The following is a 23,106-nucleotide window of genomic DNA, read 5'->3' on the forward strand; positions in this document are numbered from 1 at the left end:
TAAAACCAACTAGGACGAGATTGGCTACAAGTGCTTTCTAGTGAATGAGACATAAAACCGAGGCCAGTGGTCATCCCAGACAGCAGTATCACTTCCATTAAGAGTTCTAACAAGTATTTCCACTAATCTGTAACAGACACGTAACAAAGACTTACTCAATAAATTTTCTGAGTTTAGATGCATGTGGTATTGTTTGTTACATGTTGTAAGACGTCCTGAACTTCTCTACCACTCCTCTTTTCTTAGTTGCCTGGTATTACTTCAACTTTTTAACAGATAAAATTTTAATAAAAAATATGATAGAAGGCTTTATTAAGAACAATTTCATTACTTAGTAACATTAATTGTTATGCTTATAATAATAGAACAGACTTTTCTCAAGAGCTTATATTAAAGTGGGTAAATTTTAACACTTTTTATTTACATAGTCCTTCACTATGGGCTTCCAGATCTGAAGGGAAAGAAAAAATGCGTACTATCTCCTTTTCCTCCAGCTATTTTAGATTAAAAGAAGCCATCCAGAAGCCATTTAAAAGCAGATTGCAATTTACTGCTGGTTAAATGAGGAGTTTGTAGTGGACCCTTTGCAAGTAGATGTCTGTGAAGAAATTAGAATAATTTTGAATTCTGGAGTAAACATTTCTGACCTTCTAAATGGAAGCATCTGCAAGATTTCATTGAACTGATGAGTGGGGAGATTCTCAGCTGGTGTAAATTAGCGTGGCTTCAGTGAAGCTGATGGTTTTATAACAGTTTACACCATCCACATTTCTTTCCTCAGAAATTCTATTTTTTTATATGCATTTAAGCGTAACAGCATCAATTTTGTGTACTGACATCTTCTGAATAGAAATATGCAGTTTATTCTATGAAAACCCATATGTTTTCCTCTTTGAGTCCTCTGAGTAAGCGTCGCAAAGGCAAAGATGCTCTTTAACTACAAGAAATATTCTGCAGATCAATATTCTAATACATATTGTTACAAAGTCACCCCCCTCAAACAGAAAGGAATGAGGGGAAGCTTCAGACACTTCAGTTCTCAAGGACATTAGGACAGAAACCTGGATCAGAAGTCCACTTGCATGCTAACAGTCCTATCACCTGCATTTCCCGTGATATAGATCACATTACACACGTATTGGAGAGATTTCTTGAGGACATATCAGAAAACCACTCTCAGGTTATCAGTCTTGGATCCTCCAACTGCATTTCCTTGTTTTCCCCTATTATCAGCAAACTTCAGTTCCAAATTAGGGTGATGTTGGCATATGTCTTTATCTGAGAAAGCTCAGATTAGAGAAACCCAGCTATAACTGGCTTTTTTTTGTTTGTTTTCTTCATTAGGTTGCAATGTTTCTGTGACCAGCAACTGTCTGTCTCTTGCAATCACACCTATAATTACAAAGACAGATAAGAAACAGTTTTTACATAGCGTTGTCCTAAGGCCATTGGTAGTGACGACCAAAGTATTAAAGTGTGTCTGTATGTGTTTGTATGTTAAGGGGGTTTGAAGGGTGAAAATGAGCATGGAGAAACAAGTAAGATTGTTAAGTTCCAATGCCAAATCTAAAATTTATGAAGTGTGTTTCTTTTAGACAGTGGGAAGAAAGTGAATTATTTACAGGACCTCAAAATATCACAGCCTGGAACTACAGGAATATCTTTTGGGGAAGCTTGTAAAAAGGTGCCCTTATGATGCTAATATTTTTAAATTCTCTGGAAGAAAATCATCCAAAACACACACAATTTGTCCAAGATGCAGTCTCTAGCCTGATCTTTAGGAGGGCTGGACAATCTTTGTAGTTATTAAGAAGGGGTTTTACCTCATGAAACTTAGTTGTTTAAGAATTAGTCGTCTAGTACCACATGACCCCCTCCATTGTCAATGGAGAGAAGCAACCCCATGTGGTGATATGTATCCAATATTAAAATAAATATGTAAGACAGATGGGTGCTCTAAAAATGCCTGTCACTACATCCTGAATATAGAAGGAGCTAAAATAACTAGATTTTATTCAGTATTTCTAGACAGTAAAATTAAATGAGATGGTCCTACCCTGAAAACTATCACTGCTTTCTCGAATGGCAGCGTGCACTACATTATGATCTGAATTTAAGTAAATGACACAACTCTTAAATGATGGCAGGATATTCTTGCCTTGGGGAAGAACTTCTAATAGATGCATGGCTTTCCTTCCCCTTCAAAAAAAAAAAAAAAAAAAAGAACCAATGCATATGTTTTACTTAATGAAAATGTAAATTTATGTTATGTAATGTAATGTATGTTACAGTTGCCTTGTAACTTAAGAAAGTCCCGCCAGTTGCCTTTTCTGCATTTTTGGTACCTCAGTATGCTGTAAAATTGAGCCTTGGCTAGTGGCTAGAAGAGAAGGACTGTGTCCTCACTGCAGTGGTCTTGGAAACTCTAGTTCAAAAATGCACAGAAATACAGAAATATTCAATGTATATCTACAAATGAAAAAAAAAAAGACCACCAAAACCAACAAATTGCTGCCTTCATTCTCAAGAATGAAAAAGTTCTCCATTTTAGGCAATCTCTAATATAATTATAAATATAAATTCTTCAGGCAGTTCTTTTTTAGGGAAGCTTAGATGCCAGTATGTGATTATGGTTAAATATCAATTAATAGTAGCAGCTGCCACTTGGGAACTAGTAAGATCGAGCCCTAATCCTAACTGGTCTTTCAAATCAAACTGCTGTCATTGATAATGTTTCTGAAAATCCTTGGTTATTGCCAAAAGACAAGAAGTAGTTACAACAGTGAATTATGCAAAACAGGAAAAGCAATAGCCACAAACCAACCACAGTAAAATACTCCCCTACACACAAGTTCTCCCTCCTGTGAGAAGATAAAGCAAGAAACCACACATGGCTGATATTAAACACACCACTTAATTCACCAATTCACCACTTGAAGGCATTCAGATATTGTGGTGATATGGACTGCATAAAAACTTCATGAAATAGAAAAAGAGAGTCGTCTTCAATGTATTCAGTTTTCATAATCTCTTTATTTCATTACTTACTTAGTTTTAATTGTCTACAGATCTAGATAAAACTAGCTTGGATCCAGGCCAAGGCCAAGATTTGTGCACCTCAGGTACTGATATGGTGTCCAGCTCATGGTTCATTTATATTTTATTGACTCTTTACTATCTGGGATTGCAAGGATGTGGCTTACCCAGTTTTCTGCATAGTTGTGATTATTTATGCTACACTGGAACCAATTACACTCACTGTGATCTGGTCACAATTTTGTAAGGTAATTAAAAACTGCTGAAAGCAATTGTTTTATTTTAGGAGAACTTCTTGTCCATAACATATATTTATGAGCAGGTGTCATGGTTTAAGCTCAGTCGGCAACTGAGTGCCACACAGCCGCTCGCTCACTCCCCGCCCCCCTGCCCGGTGGGATGGGGGAGAGAATTGGAAGAGTAAAAGTGAGAAAACTCATGGGTTGAGATAAAAACAGTTTAATCATTGAAATAAAATAATAATAATAATAATAATAATAATAATAATAATAATAATAATAATAATAATAATAGAATATACAAAGCAAGTGATGCACGATGCAATTGCTCACCACCTGCCGACCGATGCCCAGCCAGTCCCCGAGCAGCGGCCCCCCCGGCCAGCTTTCCCCCAGTTTATGTACTGAGCATGACGTCCCATGGTATGGAATGTCCCTCTGGCCAGTTGGGGTCAGCTGTCCTGGTTGTGCCCCCTCCCAGCTTCTTGTGCACCCCCAGCCTGCTCAGTCAGTAGAGCATGGGAAGCTGAAAAGTCCTTGACTAGTGTAAGCACTGCTCAGCAACAACTAAAACATCGGTGCGTTATCAACATTGTTCTCATCCTAAATCCAAACCACAGCACTGTACCAGCTACTGGGAAGGAAATTAACTCTATCCCTGCCAAAACCAGGACAGCAGGTTATTTAGTGAACGGCATTCTAGAACTGAGTAGTATTGCACCATGAAGAAAGCCTGTAATGCAGTGTTTTATTGCAAAGCAGCAAGATAGTATACATACTGGGATCTTTCTGTCTTGTCCTTTCTCTGTGGTGACTTAACCTTTCTCCTTTGCCACTGCATAAACAAAGGCCAAAAGACCTAAGTAGAAAAAGGATATCTAAGCAACCTTTTTTCCCCCATTTATGCATTTTTTTTTCCCTCAGGAATTTTTTTTTTCCCTTGAGAAAAAAATGAATGATTAAGAGGAAAAGGGAACGTACAAATTTTCATTCCACGTGAGGTGATTCTCTAGCAAAATTGAAGATGAAAAACAGGTGATTGCAGAACCTCCAATGCAGTTACTTAGTATAAATGCTAAAAACCAAAATAATTTATAGGAATAACCATAAAGTGTGGAAGAAGTCACTGAGCTGAGTAGAACAGTAATTCACATTCACACCATGCTCCTAAGAGACTTCTTACCATTCAATTTTTTTAAAAATTTATTTATTCTAAAATGTCCTCTTCAGCTCATCCATAGAGGAACCACACAGATTTTCTAAAATATGTCTTCCTGACCCGTCTCTCTAGTGAATAGCTAGGGTTTTCAACGTCCAGTGAAATTTAGTCACTACTCACTTCTGCTAGGATATATAGTTTAGCCTTTTCCTGAACCAGAATTAGTCGTCTTAACCTGTCAGAAGGAGACTATGTATTGGTACATTTAAACCTAGCTTTCTGCTTAAAAGGACTGATGCAGCTTATGTCTGTTGTTTGAAATGTTTTCCCTCTTAGTACTAAACTTCTCTTTGTCACTTTTAAAAGGGCTATTGAACATGAGCATAGTTTTTAAAGAGGGATGTTGTTCAATGTTTAAAATAAAATATTAGGACAGATTTATTTTTGAGCAGCAATTTACGACTTAATAAAACATTGTGATATTGGTGGTCTGAATAAACTGTAAATAACAGAACCATCTACCTAGGGGATGATGAAAATATAAAAGTATATCAAGGTTTGGTAGCTTTTGGATCAATAGATAATCTTTCCACCTGTCTTCTGGAGGCTAAATTACTCGATTAATGGCAGTGAGGATGTCTTGGACATGCAACATGTAATATGTTAGGAGACTGAGCTCTCCCAGATATTTTGGCTTATATCTAAAGCAGCAGAGAAGACAGAGGAATGTGTGAAAACAGTGGTCCCAAATTTTCTTACATAGTTTTAGGCTAGTAGTAGTAGTAGTAGTAGTAGTAGTAGTAATAGTAGTAGCAAATTGAAACACTGAGCTTCTAAATTATGTGCTTTTTATTATAATTATTATTATAATATTTATATTTATATATATTATTTTTATTATAATTATTATTAAGAAAAAGGACAATAACACTCTCTAACATCTCTCATTTAATTGTCATACACATTGGGTTTTTGTATGTGACATTATGTTGTAGGGCTGCAGTTGCTGCACTTTTTGTGTATTTCTGGGCGTTCCATCCCCTTCTTTAATAGGTTACTATTGTCAGCCATGTTTGTCTGTCATTGATTATATTTTTTTTTTAAATAATATGCTCAAAATAGTGGGTTTGCATCTCACACAACTGTAAGTAATCCTAACTTTTCGATATAAGGATATTCGTTACCATAATATCTAAGCCCTCTTTATAATAATAATTCTGGTAGTACCAATTTTATCTGTTTCATGTGCTGAAATTTCAGCTTTGTGATTTCCATATTGGTGGTATTTGGAATTATTCAAAACTAACAACACAGTTCCAGTCAGGAGCATCTTCTTCCAAGGTTGACTGTGTCTCATCCAAAATGTGCTATGTCTCTAGGCTGATTGGCCTGACTATTCATGTCTTGATTCTGTGATATTCTCTAGGGTTAGAAAAGAGTGTCCTATTAAGTACCTCATGCTGATCAAAAGTATTCTGTAATGAGCAAGTCATGGGATATAAATGTCCTTAATAGTTGTGAAAAATATTTTGGGAGATTTTTGTTTTACTCCAACAGTATAAACTGTGAACAGCTCATGAAAGGAAGAAAAGGGGGGAGAGAAAAAGGTCTTTTTTCAAAAGGAAAACCGGCGCTATATCTTAGCAGAGATCATTCTAGCAGATGCTGAAATTTCTTACCAACTTTAAGTGCTTTTTGTTATTATTTCCCTCCCTAACTAAACAAAGTTCCCTGTCTAAGTGCTTACCTTAATATTATGCAGTTTTAACTGTGAAGCTTTTTAGACTTTGCTTAATATAAGGAAGGCAATGATTGTATTCTGTATTTGTTTTATCATTCAAGTAATATTGTTGACAGTGGTTGCAACTGTAGGCATTTTCTACATTAAAAGGACAGTACCTAGATTCCTTCCACTAACCGGACATGGATGTGTTGAAAAACTACTCAACTTCTTACTCCAGGTGGCAAATCAGTCTTAAAAATGCTTGAAAAATATATTCAGGGAGCTGGTTCTTATGTTGCGTGATCTGGGAGGGAGACTGCAGCCTTGGGGTAGAAGTGCAACGGAAGACCCATTCCTGACCTGGGGGACTCCGCAGACAGCACGGCCCCTGGTCAGGAGCCCATGGAAATTAGCTCATCCTGATCAACTGAGAGTAAATCAAACAGGCAGGGAAAAACTCTAAGGAAATTAGGATGGGAGTAACACAGATTGAGAGAATCATTGGAAAATATCTTGAGTAAAAACAGTATGCAAAGGCTGTTAATGGTCACTAGAAATCAGGAACCTGATTAATATATTCTACTATAACAAAGTTCTCCTTATTATGACATGAATAGGTGTAATTCTGGCCACAGGAACTCTGAATACCAATATTTTGGCATTCAAGGAATTCTGTGCATTTCTCCTCCTTCTCCTTTTAACCCAATGCCAGCAGCAATTTCTACTTCCTTTTTATCCCATCTCCAAAGTATCTTTCTTCCCTTTGCAGAAAAAGATTAACAGAGAAATGCTATAAGGCTCAATACCAAACTTTACGTTTTTTTCAGAAACACAGGAAACCCCTAAATTCCTTTCTATCCCTTCTAAGAATGAAGGCAAAAAATTCATCACAGAGTAACATTAATATAAGAGTATTTAAGGACTTAAATAAATAAACTTTAATAAACTTATATTTTCAGCACAGAGCAGATGGTGTTTGACAGACCTGCCTGAAGCTATGTAACATCACATGCCACGCTATTTATTTTTCAATAATGTGATTTACTAAACCAATTTCTCCTTCTTTGAAATCATACAGTGAAGAAGGGGTTTTGTATCCAGATTAAAAGGCAGTAGCCATTTTATAGCAGGTGAAGGACACTTAAAATTCTTGGATAAGTAAAAACTGCAGAACAGGAGAAGTGTTTCTATGACTTTGCCCGTATGCGTACGTGTTAATAAAATGTTGCCATTGAGAGAGCTCAACTGGATCTCTGTCCCCTTGTTCTGGTAGCCTGTTTCCAGCACAGACTGGTTCATGCCATTTAGCATCTCAGACAGCATGTAGGCATGATTCGGGCAATTGCACAGAGCAGGGAGTTTTTCAGTAAGCAATATAGAACAGGCTTTTCTCTATTTTGGAGGGAGAAGGGGCTGGCCAGATGGATATTGACAGTCTGTTGTGTGGCCTAAGGGTCACAGAAGGGTTCCCAGTTGTCTTGTGTTCACAATAGGATGTACCTTAAGGGACACTGTTTATGTAATTTAAAACTAGAGTAAAAAAGTTACAGGATCAATTTGAAGAGAGGCTTAGGAGAGGTGTTAGATGTAGCCTACCATGGGCCTACTCTCAGTGATAGTTTCCTCCTATGAGCAATACAAAACACCCAGGTTAGGAACCTAAATTACAAACTTTTAAGTCAATCTCAAAATTTCTACTTTTTTCCAGTGACCATTTAGGGAATGTCAGGAGCCTTTGCTCTTAAACAGTGCAGTTTATCAGATGCCTAATTTATTCAGTGTCATTGTATCGTGTAACTGACTACCCTTGAAGAAGTCACAAGTTCCTATTCAGGACAATTTTCTGACCTCCTAAATGGGTGCCAGGCATTAAGTGCTTGACCTTGCATGTTGGTGGTGAACACAAAATACATCTGCCCTGCATGAGATCAATGAAGAAGAATTGTTAGCTAGTTGTTTTGTTTGAGAGCTGTAAAATACCATCCCGGTGTACTCTTAAGTGTCATGGTGTTTGCTTTTTATTATTCACGTTGTGTTAATATTCACTACAATATGTACAGTTTAGCAAATATCTTTGCCCCAGAAAAAAAGTCTTAAAACATTTTGTGCGGTTATGTATCTTTCTAAGCCAATGCATTAAAGCTTAAACAATGAGAAGGAAGAGAAGAATTTAAACAATATTACAGAAATTGAATTATGTGACTGGGAAAATAAAGCATCCCAGAACGGTAATGTCACCAAGGATACTTGGTTCAGCTAGTACACGGCACACAGCTGGAGTAACTGAAAATTTTCTTAGAATATAGCTTTGTAGTCTAAGAGACTAGGAACCTGGCTGACACTAGCTCATCTGGCAGTCCCCGTTGTACCATTTCAACAGTTAGGAGAGGCTTCCTATACCAAACTTGTCTGCCCAGGTCTGCCTCGTTTTTATTGTGGAATTTCAGCTTGAAAAACTATAGATTATGTGCACATATGACAGCTGCTGTCTTGGACAAAATGCCAGGGACAGAATTCGGGGCATCTAAAACTAAAAGGATGTGCTGAAATTGCTTAGGCTAAAGAGCCGTAGTTCTTTAGCTGGGGACCAGAAGAAGCTCAGTCAAAGGATGAACACAAGAAAAGTGAGATAAAAATATCAGCGGGTTACACAGATGCCTCCTCTTGTATCATAGCAAACACTTTCTCTCTCTATTTTCTGGTGTCAATTTGTATGATTAACTCCAGAATTTGTAATGGATTCTTTTTAAAAACCTAAGAGGTAAATTTATGTTTTATATTAAATTCTGGTGGCACTTGATATTTTTGTGTTTGAATTTCTAAATACAAAAAGGGGATGAGTTTTACAGATATCTAAATGATCATAAATGCATTGGCCTCATATCATAATTAGAATTAGAGACAATAATAAAAAGCAGGCGTTCCCTTGAATGAATGCTTAAAGCAGAAGACTAGAACACAGGCCACTTGCCAATGTGGCCCTGCAGAGTTGATAACAGTGCTGTACATTTAAGAGATCATTATTGAAAGGGTATGTTTAATCCCCATCCCACCCCAAAAGTGACTTCTCGATAGTTCCCAGAAATGTATGCTATTAGGCTCAGCTGGAAATAGAAAACCGCTCTTAATCATATGCAAGGGACAATTCTAAATAGGACTATTTGAAAACAGCATTGGGAAGGAAAGAGTACTGCCAGAAAGAATGGCAAATCATTTTGATTCGTGATGAAAAGCTATCAAGCAGAGTTCAACGTGATAAGAGATGTGACAAATCTTTAGAGAAGCAGTTTTCTCTTAAGAGAAAGGTAATAGAGCTGACAAAGTCACTTAATGCTTTTTGTACCACTGAACCTAAAAAAAAAATTTATTTCATTGGTTATGAGACAAAAAAGGCTTTTTTCCCCCTTTTTAATCTTCGTGAGAATTTTTGCTGTGAGACTTCCTGCAGGAAAGTGTTTTAAGTGGAATTCTTCTTTATACTGCGCTTAATGTCTGCCAATATGATTCGTGTTACAGGCGTAGGGACCATTTTCCTTCTGTCCTCAAGCTGTGTTGCTGCTTATTATCATGTTTAACATTCCCAGTGCCTGGCAGGATGGAGATTAGAAGCTCTTAATATTCGTTTTATAGTGAAAAGTCTTGCCAGATTTTTGGAGTATAGGCTATAATATATGCACATAATTTATTGGTGGAAAAGTTCTGAACTCTCCAGTGAGTCACCTTAATCTTTCTTCTTATCATTTTAGGATTGTTTTAAAATAGCTTGCTATGCCCCCTGCACATAAACATGTTGAAAACATTACGTTGGAAATAACAACTTGATGGAAGCAAACAGAAAGAGATGCACAGATTTCCTTTGATAAATCTGTACTATTTTTTTAAAAAGTGTATATTTTCTGGAGTATTTTTCTCTAACTCCGAAATTTCATTTTTAACAGACTGGAAGGAAGGAGAAGGGGGACCCGCTCAACATTGCTATTGACAAGATGACCAAGAAAACACGAGACCTTCGAAGACAGGTAATCTATGCTTTTTATAATGATTCTTGATTTTCCAAGGAAGTCATTGCTTTTCAACTTCAGACTGGTTTTGCCACCTGTAGAGGTATAAAGAATTTGCGTCCTCATTTAGATATGGCACTACATTACACATGAAATTAAGCAAAGGAGTAGTATTTCCTGAGCCAAAAAAAGGGAGACTGAACCATATTCCAAGTGTAACCCCCGATGGTCTTAATATGTGGGAGGGTGGGCAGATTGGCCAGACCTTCACTGCCTTTGCAGCCCAGCAACCCCAGTCAGAAAAACACTGGCATATGTGTTTATTTGTATTTATTTGAATACTCTCATTGAAATAACAGGAACGATGAGCAGAATATGAAAAAGTTTCTAAGAGCAGAATATTTTCAAAGAAAACTTCTAAGGTACCATATTAAATAAAGATCCTATGAAGATACGGAGAAGGCTAATAAATAACAGGTTGCCCAGAGAGGTGGTGGATGCCCCATCCCTGGAAACATTCCAGGTCAGGTTGGACGGGGCTCTGAGCAACCTGATCTAGTTGAAGATGTCCCTGCTCATTGCAGGGGGAGGTTGGACTAGATGGCCTTAAAAACTCCTTTCTAACCCAAATTCTTCTATGATTCTATAATTCTATGAATAACTGTAAAGCATAGTTTAAACCATAAAGGTTGACTTTCTTATATTACGTTTATCATTGTGTTTGGCAATAAGACTGAAAGATTCATTCAAAAATCTTGAGATGGAAAAGAATAGAAGGGAGATTGTGAAAGAAAAGAGAGAAACCCTCTATAGGTTTCTCTTTACACTTTTAAAGTTAAGGCAGGAGGGATTGCCTCTTTTTACCTCTTTTTTCTCCCTTTGAGATGATCCCAATTCTGCATTTTCTGTAAAAATAATAAAAAAAAAGAAATTCTACCAGGCCAGTCAAAGGTTGCCTCTGTGAAAATGATCCAAAATCCACAAATCTGCAAGACCAAGTAAGGACTTAAATGTATCTTCAGATACCTATTTGAAACATGATAGTTTCAGAAAGAGTGGCCCCTATAGGCATTTTGAAATCAGTGCTCTGCTCTGCTAAAACTCCGCTCATTTCATCTCTTCCTTAACTCTCAGCAAACGTGTTTGAGGATCATATTCTCAGAGCTTATTTCTCCAAATAATAGAAATATTGCAATGGACTTACAGACAATGTGAATCATTGACTCTCCTGTATAAAGCATCACATCTGTTGCTCAGCTAATGACAGAAGAAGGATCTCTGCCGTTCTGACCTCCAAATTTGTGGGATCCTAGGTTCTGCAGTGGAGCTTGTACCATGTGTTGCCTCCCACCTCTGTTCTTATTGCTTGAAGGAAGTAGCAGACTAACACATGAGTTGCTGATCTGTGTGAGGCTCTCAGCAGTTGCCTGAATTACTCATCTCTAAAGCCAAATTTACTCTGAAACGTGATATAAAAATGGCACCTTTCTTAATAAATTGTCTGCTTCTTGTGTATATTCAGCCCCATGGGTGTTGAATTCAATCTCAGAAAGCTTGGAACTCTGTATGTGGGTAAAGTGAAGCACATATATAATATTTTCCTGCTTGGAGATGAAGCTTTTAATATAGTTTCTGATATTTATGAAAGTTAATCATGTAGGTATAATGTTTATTAAATTGTGGCAGTTGCTAGTAAACTAATCAAGATTAAATCATTATTGTGCTAGGTTTCCCACAAACAGAGGAAGATGGAGTCTCTGCTTTCAACAATGTGTATTCTGACTATAAATCATTATCCTTTAGAATCATAATCAGTGTTCTGCTTCATCACATGCATAATCAACAGTATACATGTGCGTGCCTACCCAGACCTGCCTATACATCCCCTGCTAAATTTCACAATACGAGGATGTCACTGAGGGCTTAGTTTAATGGCTGGGGAGAGGGGCTTGAAGATTAAGAAGAACTGAACCACAGCTGAGATTGCAGTGTTCTACTATTTCGGTCTTTCTATTTTGGGCTAAATCATGGGAGAGACAACCAACTTTGAATACCATAATGCCTTTTGTTTTTAATCAATCCCTTTTAAAGCAGGCTTGCTTGTCAGATTTATGAAGCTTAATGTTATCACCATAAAACTGGACATCTACAAAATATGTTTTGGTAACGAAGAAGGTATATGTATTTCATTTGGTAGTCAGGCTCCCTTGCAATGCTTCAGCAGTCAACCATCTAAGACTGATTTTTCTTTCTCTCTCCAGGTTACTTAGCTCTTTATTTCTGAGATTTTATTTGATTATCTACAGAACACGCAGACATGAGAAATGGTTGTGGTTGGGATACAATGTGGTAAAATACCATCTCACAGTTTACAGTCACATCAATATTTCCTATTCTGCTGGAATTACATCTTTTATACTCATCATTTAAACTCTCCTGGGCATTGGAAAACTATTATGGAGATCTGATTATATGGCTTAATATAAACTGCCAGTAAGAACATCAACCTAAGTCAGACTGAACAAGTTCTTAGAAGCAGACAAGTCTCACCAGCCCATAGCTTACTGCTGCCATTTCTTACTTTATTTTGAACAATTTGTAAAAAGCAGAGAGTTCTGTGTCTGATAACAAGTTGTGCCAATTGGCGGGATTTGGGGTCTTTTCCACCCCCGGTATGCAAATCTGTTGGAAAAAAAAAAAAAAAAAAAAACCAACCAAAAAACCCCCCCCAAAACCTAAAAGTTAAAGAAAAGCATCTTTCACTGTGCGGTACCGCAAGCTAGACCAGCAGCGGGTGCTTGTTGATGCCAGTTATTTCATTTGTTTGTTTGTTTGTTTGTTTTACCTCCAGAGGGAAGGGAAAAAAAAAATACTAACCGTATAGTTTAAACACTACAGCTAATCATAAAGCAGCACGCACACACAGTATTTCAAGCATTGCAACTCTGCGGTGACATTGAAACAAAGATAAGCAGGAAGGACGCACCAAAGAATTTGGCTAACGCACAAACTGGATGCCTAGCGAGGACCAACACGGTCTATAGATCATTTGGAGTTGTACGAGCAGGGCACCAGCTGTTCTGCCGTCACCACCACTGGTGTCCCACCTGTTAGCGCCGCTGCCTCCTGCCCGGCTGCCATCGTCTCTTTGCCTTGTGTCCTGTTCCAGTTGATCAGCTGAGCTTGTTCAACCTGTATTAGCCAGTCGGTTTCCCTGCAAGGTATAATAACCAAAACCATCAGTTTTCTCTTAAAGAGCAGATATCTGCACTGCTATTAATTTTAACGGAGCAGCCCGTCTGCAGTATTCTATACAGTAGATTGAAATCAAATAATTCTTCATTTTTGTCCATTCAAGCCAGACTAATACTTCCTGTGCCTCCAAGTGGAAGGGATTATAAAGAATTACGAAGCTTTTTTACCAGCGATTCTGTTTATACTGGAAATGATGCTCTCATGTAGCTGTTAAGGACAATTCATCCACCTCCTGCAGACTTAGGTTTATGTCATTACTAAGGCTAGTTAGAAATACTTTATAAAACAAACACTCAAGAGAAAATTTTCACTTTCTTTAAAACTGAAAAACATCAGAAATTATCCAGAAATTTAATTTTGAAAATAATAATAATAAAAAAGCCTGACAGTGTTGAAAAGTCACATTTGGAATTTTTCAGTTGTTTCAAATTTTCATCTTGAAAGTTAGTAGTTTATTTTAGCTTTGCATTGCAAATATAAATATAAACATATAAATAAATATGGAAAATTAAAAATATGTTTTTAGAATTGTCAAGAATGTTTTCCATTATTTTAAGGTGTTCTGATAATTTTGAAATTTCCAGGTTTCATTCCAAAGTAGAATAAAGCAAAAATTAAAAAGTACTGTATTTTTCTTAAAGTAGGATTTCTGGCTCTCCTTGCAGTTTTAGGCAACAAAACTTTATTATAAAATATATTAATAGGAAATGTGAAGTGGAAAGTCCAGAAATAACTACGTTACCACTTCCATTTCGATAAATACTTTGAATGTTTAGACTGGTGTCCTGAGCTTTTGTTTTAATGGAGTGGATGTCTGGTAGAAATTAATGCTATTGTTAGATATCTAAGTCTATTTGTGCAGTATCAAAAGGTATTTTTTGTCATCTGATTATTGTTTAGTGACCATAGACTGTGGGGGTGAAAAGTGGCACGGACTCCGGCAGACACGGCAACCAAAGACCTTTATTGCTCTTTGTTAGCATCTTTTATAGCAAGCAGAAGTGTACACGCGCTACCTGCAGCTTGCAGATAGGTTATAGCCTTGTGTTCACGCGCATCTATGCTCTAGCAGATTGGCCCGTTCTTCCTGATCATGCGAAATGCCCTCATGGTCTTTATCTTGTTTTTCTCCTTCCAGCTGCACATTCCTTTCTCCGTTGTTTTCTGCTTAAGTGCCTTGTCATGCCAGGTGGTACAGTGTTTGCTCATTAAAATCAAACTCAGGAATGTCCGTTAGTGAGATTCCCATCCCCACATCTCCCCCTTTTTGTTTTACTAGAAACACTGCTGAAACAGATCTTTCAATCATTTTTCGCATACCTTGTAACAGACACGGCACACAAACCAGGATGCAAAGGAACATTACTAAGCATAGCCCTCCTAGCTTGGCTAGTCCTTTTAACCAGCCACTTAGACCCCATTTCCCGAATAATTTATCCAACCAGTCCCAGGGGTCTTCCACTCTTAGCTTCTGTACTCCTTCCTTCAACATCTGAATGCTGCGGTGAATTGATTCCGAATGATCAGATAGGTTCATACAACACATTCCCTCCAACTCTTCACACCCATGGCCTTGCGCTAAAAGCAAAAAATCTATCGCTGCTCTATTTTGCAAAGTAGCATGTCGTATAGAATCTACATCCATTAATAATCCCGTTAGTGCTTCAGAGGTTGCATTTGATTGTTTCGCCAGCCAACATCCTAACTTATTTAATGTGACCAAACTCTTTGCTGCTGCGACACCTGGAGCCAAGATTGCAACCGCAGCTATAGTGTTCCGGTTCCATAGGTCGACAGCGTCATCACATTGTGAAGTGTAGGCATGTGCTCTGTGCTTACCGCGCGTCTTAGGGGTGCTCCTCCTGTGGTCTAGGATCATAGATGTGTTTGGCATTAGTAGAGTTAATCTTCCCAATGAACACGGCCCACCTTTAATATGAGAGGGAATGCCAGGCCAGGCCCGGTCTCCACATATTAAAAAGACCCCCCTGGGTAATCCTATAGGTGCATTAGATGATTTAGATATATTGCTGCTTGTGTGGTTACACCACAGTGATTCATTTTTATAGATTCCCAGGGTAGCGTTAACTGACCAGGCTCGGGAAACATTGGCCCCTGAATAATTGAAATACAAACACCAATCCATTTTTATGGACCCTAATAGCTCGAGTTCCTGAGGTTCTATTGGCAAGTGATTAAGATGTGGCAGGCATCCATCCCAATTGTCAGTGGCGTGTCGTCCCCCCCCGCAGGCCTCCTTGAAAGGACTAATCAGGCCCAAGTCCCAATTATCTAAAGGAAGCCCCACTAGGCAGGTAGAAAAGGGGTTACCGGGGGAAGATATCAACAGGCAGATGGAATCCTGTCCTGTCTGATTGGCCAGAGTTACCCAAACATTTTCCTTCGGCTGTGAGGGTGCCCATAACGCAGCAACCGCACACAGTGATACTAGCCACAAGACACCCCCCCATACTGGCGTCATGGTTTATGTTCTCTTTTTGTTCCGTTTCCACCCAAGTCGTTTGTCACACTGTCGTTTGGTACTTTCCCAGTCCGTTTCCCACACAGTCCACAGCTGGGGGACACAATGTGATCTCCCACACACTAGCTGTAGATTCTGTGGTTCGGCGTTCCCCGTGGTATTCCCTTTACACCTTGTGCACCTTCCCGCCCGGAACTGAGAGTGACAATACCAGGTTTTTTTTTTTTTTTGCAATTATCACATTTGCACAAAGTCCATGCGTGATGTGTTGATCCGGGACACTGGAGGCAGGGAATTCCTGCCACCTCTCGATTATCCAGTTGACTGTTCTCTGCTGCCTGGTGTTCCCAGTCCACGGCTAATGGCAACACACTTGGTCCCCTATATACCCCGGCACGGCCTGGTCCACTAGGTGGTTCCCCAAATACCGAATGAGATACTTTGTGTAAGTCCCAGTAATCTACTTCAAATCGTTGATGCATCTGTGGGCTCCTTGGGCTCCTTGTCCAGATACGGTCGAACGCAGCGGGCAGGTATCCACCGGGGTCCACGATCTGTGGAAACACAAGCATATCCTCTCCCCCATGTTATAAGATCATAAGGGCCTTCCCATTGGCTATTTTCCAATGACTTGACCCACACCCGAGCCCTTCCTCCTGCTGGAGAAGCCGAGTTACAAGATGTAAAGTGTCTCGCTATTACCGTGTTAGGGCTGCCAACTGCTGTCCTGTCTTCCCTTATTGTAAGATGATTTAACACATATATTGCTTTATGGAGGCGGGCTTGCGGTGATTCCCCTAGCATTCCCCCTTTTTGTTTTTGTAGTAGCTGCTTGAGAGTGAGATGAGCCCGCTCAACGATACCCTGGCTCTGAGGGGAATAAGGGATACCAGTGATATGTCGAATGCCCCATTGTGCCAAAAAGGCCTGCGTTTTTGCGCTTATGTACCCGGGCCCATTGTCCGTTTTGATCTGGTGTGGAACCCCTAGAGCAGCAAAGGCCCCTTTCCAGTGCCATAAAATATATTTGCTTTTTTCTCCGGTCTCTGCGGTCGCCCATAGAGCTCCGGAGAATGTATCGATGGAAACATGCACATATTTTTGTTTGCCAAATTCTCCGATATGAGTAACATTGGATTGCCAAATCTGTAGGGCCTTTTCTCCTCGGGGATTTACCCCTGTTTGGGGTATGGGAACTAATTGCTGACAGTCAGGACACATTTGTACAATACTTCGTGCCGTGTCCCAAGTCAACCCAAATTGTCGACGCAGCATTCGGGCAGATTGATGGAAAAACTCGTGCGACAATCGGGCTTGTGTAGAAACGTCTGGTACAGGGACTGTCCATACGGGGGCAGCGAGACGATCAGCTCGCGCATTCCCTTCCGATATAAACCCTGGGAGAGAGGTATGACTCCTCACGTGGAGCACGTAATACGGGTTTATGCGGCGATTCAACAAGTCCCATACCTGTTTGAACATTAAAAACACTGGTTCGTTATCAACTTCTTTGAGCCAAGCCTTTTCCAAGCGCCTGACAACGTTGGCGACGTACTGAGAATCAGTAACCAAATTTAATGGCATCTCCCATTGGCGAAAGTCCTGAATTACTGCGTATATTTCCACCAGCTGAGGACTTCCTACAACATGGTGAACTTGATGTTTCCATTCCCCTTTTTCACACCACACTATAACTGCCTTACCTGTTCGTCCTGATCCATCGGTGAATAAGGTGGGTCCTTCGACAGGTACCTCCTTACTCAACGATTCAGGAATTATACTAATTTCCTCATTAAGGGAGAATAATTTGTGAGATGGATAGTGAATTAGAATTTGTCCCTTAAAATTTTCCAGCGCTATCTGTAGTTCTAGGCTATTAGCCTCACACCAATTAAGGTGGTCTTTAGTCAGTGGGAGATAAATTGTTTTAAGATCTGTGCCCGTTAATTCCAAACATCGCGCGCGTCCCTTTCGCACAAGCATCGAAAACATTTCCACCCTTGTCACTATCGTTTTTGGTGCTTGATGCGGCAGGAATACCCATTCAATGATGGCTAAGGGATCCTGGGTACCCTTGGTGTCCCATTGGCCTAAGAGGCCCACTGCTTGTCGGGACTGATTTAGGACATACAAGTTAACTCCCAATCCTTCAATTACGCGTTGTGCTTGCCTTTCGGTAAGCGCCTGTGATATTTTTTGTAGCGCTTGTTTGGCCTCTGTCGTTAATTCTCGTGGAGATGTCAACTCAGGATTACCCTTTAACAACTTGAACAGTGGGTTTAACATGTCATTATCTATTCCCAGCAATGGGCGTACCCAATTGATAGTCCCTACTAGTTTTTGCAAGTCATTCAGTGTTTTAATGTTAGATTGCAAGGTTATGGGTTGGGGCTGTATCGTATGTTCTAAAATCTTCCACCCCAAGTACTTCCACGGGGCTTGCACTTGCACCTTTTCAGGAGCTATTTGCAAGCCGTATGTCTTTAACCCCTGCAACATATCTTTCATAACTGTGACGAGTTCCTTTGGGTCTCGTCCGGCGATTAAAATATCGTCCACGTAGTGATAACAAATTAAGTCAGGATATTTGTTTCTTATGGGCGACAACGCACGCGCAACATACATTTGACATATTGTGGGACTGTTTTTCATGCCCTGGGGCAACACCGTCCAATGATATCGCAACCTAGGCCCTTGATGGTTTACAACTGGGAGAGAGAAGGCAAATCTGGGAGCATCTTCCGGCGCTAAGGGAATCGTGAAAAAGCAGTCTTTCAAATCGATAATCACAATGTCCCATTGACGAGGTATCAATGTCGGTGAAGGCATACCTGGTTGCAATGTCCCCATATCTTGAATCACGGCATTTACTTGCCGTAAATCATGTAGAAGTCTCCATTTACCACTTTTCTTTTTTATAACAAACACTGGGGTGTTCCAGGCGCTGGTGGTGGGAACCAGATGTCCTTGACTCACTTGCTTGTCCACTAATGTTCGCAACGCGTCGGCCTTTTCCTGTGATAGGGGCCACTGATCCACCCACACTGGCTGATCGGTGAGCCATGTGAGTCGAACGGTGGGCCGAGCGCCAGTGACCCCCGCTAAAAATGTCGATGCGGATCAGCAGTGCCAATCACTAGTCCCCAAGTGCTCAAGACATCTCGTCCCCACAGGTTTAACGGCACAGGAACCACAAAAGGTCGAATAGTTGCAACCTGTCCTTCTGGGCTTACAATCTGTATTAAGTTGGCACTCTGCCTGGACGTCGACAGGCCTCCGATTCCCACTAGCCCTGTGTTGACCGGGATGGTTTCCCATGATCCAGGCCACTTTGCAGTACTGATGATAGTAACATCTGCCCCTGTATCTATCATTCCCTTCACTACCAGTTGTTCCGGTTTGCTGCCTTTATTCTTTAGAGTGCAGGTCAAAGTGGGCTGAGTTCTTTGGACAAGCTGAGTCCAAAAAATATTTGGTTCACCTGTGGACCCAAATCCACCAGCCCCCCGGGAAATAGGATCCCGATTACGAACCATACTCTTAAAAGGAACTAGCTGTGCAATCCTACTTCCAGCTGGAATAAATACTGGAGGAGAGGGGGTCCACAGCAACGCTTGCAGCTGTCCCGTATAATCAGAGTCGATAACCCCAGGTAACACAAACAAACCCTGCATAGTAGCACTGGACCTCCCCACCAATAGGGCACTCAGCCCCTGGCCAAGGGGGCCTCTCACATTGAGGGGCACCCTGTGCACAGTCTGATCGTTTATAGAGAGATTGGTGGCTGTGGAGACATCCACTCCGGCACCGCCGAGGGTTCTGGCCTTGAGGTGATCCAGGCCTGCTGAGACAGCGGTCTCATGGGGTTTTGGGGTTGGGGATTTTGGGGTGGCATTTGTGTCGGTGCGCGCCCCCGCCTCGCGCTCGACTTCCCGTTTCCCGACAAGGGTCGACCGCGGAGATCGTATTTCGACCGGCATTGATTAACATAGTGCCTCCCCTTGCGGCAGCGTGGGCAAATACCAGGGGGCTGCTGAATTCCTTCTGATCCTCCCTTCTGTACAGGATTCTCAGGACATTGCCGTTTAAAATGCCCCGAGTTTCCACAGCGGAAACACGCTTTGTTACCGGGACGCAAGGCAGCGGCTAAACAGGCTGCAAAAACCTCATTCTTATGTGTAATTGAACCCACACGATTGCACGCGTCAAGCATGTCTATTATGGTCGGATTTCGCAATGTCTGTAAGACTCTTTTACAGTCCTCATTGGCATTTTCTATAGCCAATTTCATAAGCAATGCCTCTTTGGCTTCAGGATTTTGTATTTGTTTTTGAATAGCTTCTTGGAGCTTCTCGATAAAATCCATATAAGGTTCGTTGGTCCCTTGCTTAATGCTAGTAAAGGATTTTACCGGTCGTCCTGTATCAGGGACCTTTATCATTGCTTGAAACGCAAGGTCTGCTGATTGTCTTAAAATTTCAGGCGCCAGCCGTGCCTGCAGTTGCGGCGTATTGACAGGGTCCTCCCCCATTAACTGAGCGAGTCCCGCGGCCCGTAGCGGGTCTCCCGCTCGCCGCTCCAAGTTCTGTAAAGCTGCACGATCACAGAGCTCTCGCCAGTGGGCTTGCCAGAGCACTCTTTGTGTAGGGGAAAATATTAAATCAGCTAACGCTTTGGTATCGAAAGGGGTTAACAAGTGTCCCTTCACAATATTTTGCAATAGGCTCTGTGTAAAAGGCGCTCCCAATCCACATTGCATGATGGTCCGCCTCAACTCCTTAACCAAATCCCATTGAAGGGGCTGCCAACTGTTAGGACCTTGTTCACTAATTATGACAGGGTATGCCACAGTAGAAAGGTCTCCTTCTGCCAAGGCTTGTTGTCGAACAGCCTGCCAGTGAGCAGCCGGATCATAGTTTAAGGGTTCATTGTTGTGGCTTGAGACCCCTCTGCTCTGTTGTTTAGGAGACTGTCCGAGATCACTTGATATCGTCAGGGCCGAAAGAGCCTCGGTCAGAAATTTTTCCCCTCCCTCAGGCTGATCTGTCCCACTCGGACCGGGCAAAGGTTCCGAGGGAGCCTGGTCTGGAGTGGCCAGAGTCAGTGGATCAGGAGCAGTGGCTGCCACCACAGCTTGATGGGCAGTACGATCACACTTCAATTGTTTTAACGTATCTGAGACTAAGCGCCATGTAGTAAGGACCGTTTTTGCAGTCTCATCTCCCCCGGTAGCTGCATCCCACAACAAGTTCCCTGCTTTATCCCAAGTTTCCTTCTGAAAAGCAGTAGCCGAATCAGGGGGAATTCCCTTTCGTTTTAGCCATGAAAGCAATAGGCGGAGGGTATGGTCATCATACTTAACTCCACGCTTTTCTAACAGTTTCTTAATAATACATAGTATAGATTCCTCCTCCTTAGTTAGTTGCGATCCCATTTTAAGTTTCCCAGCTGCTCACCTCTGCTCCAACGAGGCGATGATTCAAAGTTCTGGCTCCAGCTCTTTCCTGAGACTGCTCTGTCTCCCGCTGGCTATGACTCGTTCAGCTGGCTCCCCACCGGTGCTCTGTTCCAGCATTTTCGCCCCACGTTGGGCGCCATTTGTGGGGGTGAAAAGTGGCACGGACTCCAGCAGACACGGCAACCAAAGACCTTTATTGCTCTTTGTTAGCATCTTTTATAGCAAGCAGAAGTGTACACGCGCTACCTGCAGCTTGCAGATAGGTTATAGCCTTGTGTTCACGCGCATCTATGCTCTAGCAGATTGGCCCGTTCTTTCTGATCATGCGAAATGCCCTCATGGTCTTTATCTTGTTTTTCTCCTTCCAGCTGCACATTCCTTTCTCCGTTGTTTTCTGCTTAAGTGCCTTGTCATGCCAGGTGGTACAGTGTTTGCTCATTAAAATCAAACTCAGGAATGTCCGTTAGTGAGATTCCCATCCCCACAATAGACTATGTGTTGTTGGGTGTAATCCAGTTCAGCCTGTTGGGCAGGTACCACAAAAAGCAAAATAACATCAACATCCTGTTAGTAGCTACACACGGTTAGTAGCTAGGATGGTGATTTTGAATATGGAAAGCTGTCATCATTTCTGGACTCGAAATACCTGTGCTTGTTCTCATGGTCTCTGATTTTCGTATTTTTTCTTATTTTCTCACATCCACCCTCCTCTCTGCTGCTACCTCTTCTTCTGTAGCTCACTTGTTACTCCAGGCTGGTCACTGAAATGCATGAAGATGTGAGGCTGGTTTTGTCATCTGCTCTGCCAACTGGCCAGCTGGTACCTGCACGGTGGTCGGCCAGCCTGTGTTGGTACGCTGGCCAGCCAGCTACTGACTTCGTATTACAAATTTCCCTCTATAGGACTCTAATTCAGCTCGCTGTTCTCATACCCAGACAATTTTTCATCAAACTTCAGCTATTTAGCATCCTCAAGACCTTTTCTATTTGTCAAATGGTTTTAAAATTGGCCAACAGATTAAAATGTATTTGAAAAAATCGACAGAATTACTGTAATGAGCCTCATTTCCTTAGAAAACCAGTCTAGCAACAAAAGCCTTTATGGTCAAGACTATGGTCCTGTTCTGTTTTACTCTGTTATCTGCAACAACATTCCAAATTTTCAAAGGTGTATTTAATTTTAGGCCCCCCTACTGTGCTACTTTGCTAGTAATATTGGTATTGTATAATTATAGCGTGCTAGTATCCGTAAATAAACCCTTCAATATGATTTCTACAGCAACATGTAGCTTGTTTTCCCATATGATTTTCCAAGAATGGGCTTCATGTGTGGCTGTGATTTGTCGTTTAAAAGTTGATTATTTAATCTCAGCGACTTTGTAGGCTCAAAGGTGAAAGATAGGCACTTCCACGATTTCTGTATTGGGTTGGATGACTTGTATCCCTCTTTCTTACGAACATTGATGGAGGTTAGGATATTGATTGCTTCTTCTGAGTCTGCTTTTGCCCAGTAGCCACTACTAGCACCCTAGGAATGGTGACACACTTTTAGGTACTCAGGATCAGGTTTAGCCATTTAGCCATAAACTAATATTAATAACAACTGTCCTGTGGTGTCTATCAGCCACACACTCACACTTGTTCAGTCACATACTTTGCAGCAGCCTAAATTAAAAAAAAATGTATATATCCAAGTAATTTTTGCCCTTTCTACACCTCTAATCAATTCTTTATGTATCATGTAGTTAATACA

The 23,106-nt window shown here is 40.8% G+C and overlaps 1 protein-coding gene across 2 annotated transcripts in view; it reads left to right on the forward strand.

Annotated features, from left to right (window-relative positions):
* Nucleotides 1-23,106, forward strand: part of CTNNA2 (catenin alpha 2) — a 548,499-nt gene that overhangs the window by 405,659 nt on the left and 119,734 nt on the right. For both annotated transcript variants that reach the window (XM_076335695.1, XM_076335693.1), the window contains exon 8: nt 10,096-10,176. In XM_076335695.1, coding sequence (XP_076191810.1) covers nt 10,096-10,176 — 81 coding nt within the window. The remainder of the gene's footprint in view (nt 1-10,095; nt 10,177-23,106) is intronic.

The sequence above is a fragment of the Aptenodytes patagonicus genome, chromosome 4 (assembly GCF_965638725.1).
Source record: "Aptenodytes patagonicus chromosome 4, bAptPat1.pri.cur, whole genome shotgun sequence".
In the NCBI taxonomy this organism is placed as follows: Eukaryota; Metazoa; Chordata; class Aves; order Sphenisciformes; family Spheniscidae; genus Aptenodytes; species Aptenodytes patagonicus.